The 2,336-nt window shown below is 67.4% G+C and overlaps 1 protein-coding gene across 1 annotated transcript; it reads right to left on the reverse strand.

Annotated features, from left to right (window-relative positions):
- Positions 1 to 246: 246 nt before the first annotated feature.
- Positions 247 to 2,256, reverse strand: STPG3 (sperm-tail PG-rich repeat containing 3). Its single transcript, XM_007472353.1, is given in 7 exon segments — positions 247 to 353; positions 964 to 1,042; positions 1,044 to 1,108; positions 1,196 to 1,313; positions 1,558 to 1,670; positions 1,757 to 1,953; positions 2,150 to 2,256. Coding segments are annotated over 7 exon segments (786 nt in total).
- Between the last annotated feature and the right edge of the window lie 80 nt (positions 2,257 to 2,336).

The following is a 2,336-nucleotide window of genomic DNA, read 5'->3' on the forward strand; positions in this document are numbered from 1 at the left end:
TTCCCTGCGGAAAGGGATGATGCCAACACCATGAGAACAGCTCTTGAGTGGTGACTGTTTGAAGGGGTTGAGCTTAGAGGAGACAGAGAAGGGGGCCTGGCCCAGGGCTTGGGTGACACAGGGAGGGCCCCTGGGGAAACTGGTGCAGAGACAGGAGCCACCACAAGCTGCAGGTGAGGCCCCTGCAGGGAGGCAGTCTTGGGGCCGACCCCTGGGTAGGAGGGAGGGTCCATGGTGACGAGGAGTCTAGTGGCCAGGCTGCTGCTGTGGGCAGGGGCCGGGCCGCACAGTGAAGCCTGGGGAGTCTATCGGCTGCAGCTTGGCCTGCACGGCCCCGTGTGAGTTCACAGGGTCTTTGGGCAGGTGCGGGAAGAAGGGGGGCCGGCCCTTTGGGCCCTACCTGGTGGCCAGGCAGGCTGACCTTACCTCAAGACTGCCCCCCGCCTCCACTGCAACGGTCAGATCCTCGGCTCAGCAAGCAGCCTGATCCTTAGGTAGACAGGCAGCCGGACCCTCTCCTGGATGGCACGGCTAGATGGGGGTGTCCCACACTGCCCACAGGGCTCCCTCCCACCCTGTCCCAGGCCACCCCACCCTAGAGGAGACAGCACTGAAGGGGAAGTGAAGGGGGATCCCTGGCCAGAGAAAGCCAGACATGACAGGTTAGCTGCAAGCCACATCTGCAGGACAGCTCACCAGGCAAGACCACCAAGCACACCACAGAATTCGGAAGAACCAACAGCATCTCTATATAACAAGGGGGGTGGGCAGGTGGGGCTCCAGGCTAGGGCTCCAGGATGGGTCCACAGGTCAGAGGGGTCGGCCGGCCTGGAGGGTGGATCACGGGTGCCCAGAGGGTCAGAAGGCCAAGCTGGGGGCACTGAGTTCCAGAGGGAGGCCCGGGAAGGCCCCCAGGCCTGGAAGGCCAGGGTTTCATGTGCTAACTGGGCGGGCCAGCTGCACCCACTGGGCTCGAGAGCGCGCAGGAGGCGCCAGTGTCGTGGCACTTGGGTCTCTGCAAGCCTTGGATGACCACCCCCATGTGCGGAGGGAAAGTACGAGTTGTAGCAGTCCTCCGCGCCATAGGCAGCTGGGCCCAGGGTGCAGACTGCAGAGGGAAGGTGGGTGCAGTTACCGTGCCCGCCCCCTCTGCCCAGTCCCCACCTCCCCCCACCGCCCCTGCCCACCTCCTTACAGGACCCCACCCAGGAGGCCAGCAGGGGCGAGCGGCTCATGGAGAAAGCGGGCGGGCAGGGGCCCGGCAGGCGGCACCCGGCAGGCGGCACCCGGGAAGGATGTCGTAGGCGATGGAGCTAACCCTGTCGGCAGAGGGGCCTGCAGGAGGGGCTGGGCCCGCGGCCCTGCACCCCAGGCCTGCAGCATCCCCAAGTGGGCTCGGGCCTCGGGGGGGGGCCTGGAGCAAGGCAACCCCCGAAGCTGAAGCCCGGGCAGGCGGGCTGGTAGTCGGCGGGCCAGGGCCACTGCAGGTCAAAGTCGCCGCAGGCCCCTCCCTCGGGGACCCCGCCCCCGCCCCACCCCAGGACCCGCCGGGCAGACCTGCTCTCTGTTGAAGTCGGCGTTCTGGGTGAAGGGGCTTTCGCTCGGGCACCACACGGTCTGCCACGCCCTGCAGCCGCCACCCTCTGCGGTGGGGGCAGTGTCATGGGGGCGCTGGTGGCCGGGGTCCCACTCCGGGGGTGAGGGAGGACAGTGGGGGCTTTCGGGGAGGGCGCACGCCACGGGTGAGGTGCCTGCGAGCCGATGGTGAAGTGGGGCAGTGGGGAGGACTCTCGCGCCGAAGCATCTGGCACCCGGTACCTGGTGGGGCCCGGGATGCCCAGATCGGTCACGACGGGAGGGCGTCGCTCCAGCCCTGGCGGGAAGCAAGCTCTGGGCCTGGGTCCTCCAGGCGGGCCTCCACCAACTGGCCTGCCTCCCCAGACCGGCCCGGGGCTGGGGGTCCAGAGCCCTCACTCAAACAGTTCCCTCAGGTTGTGGGCGCAGGTGGGCGGGCTTCCTGGAGGGGCCCGTTAGCATCCTGAGGCCCGCCTGGAGCTCTTGCACCCCTGGGGGCCACCATGCCCCCAGCCAATAGCCACCCTACGCCAGCTGCCCAACCCCCAGCCCGCCCAGCACCCTGGGAAGTTACTGGGAAGTCACAAGTGGCTTCTGCTTCAGGGGGCCATGGGTCCAGTGTTCACCTCCATTGATGTGAAAAGTTGCCAGGAATTTCACCGCCTTCTGGTCAAAATGCATTGTCAGGGTCTCTGGCTCCCTCCCCCAGGGACATCTCTGGGGCTCTGTGACCTCGCTGGCTGGTCACAGCCCCCCCCCCC

This window comes from Lipotes vexillifer, unplaced genomic scaffold, assembly GCF_000442215.2.
Source record: "Lipotes vexillifer unplaced genomic scaffold, Lipotes_vexillifer_v1.1 scaffold636, whole genome shotgun sequence".
Taxonomy (NCBI): Eukaryota; Metazoa; Chordata; class Mammalia; order Artiodactyla; family Lipotidae; genus Lipotes; species Lipotes vexillifer.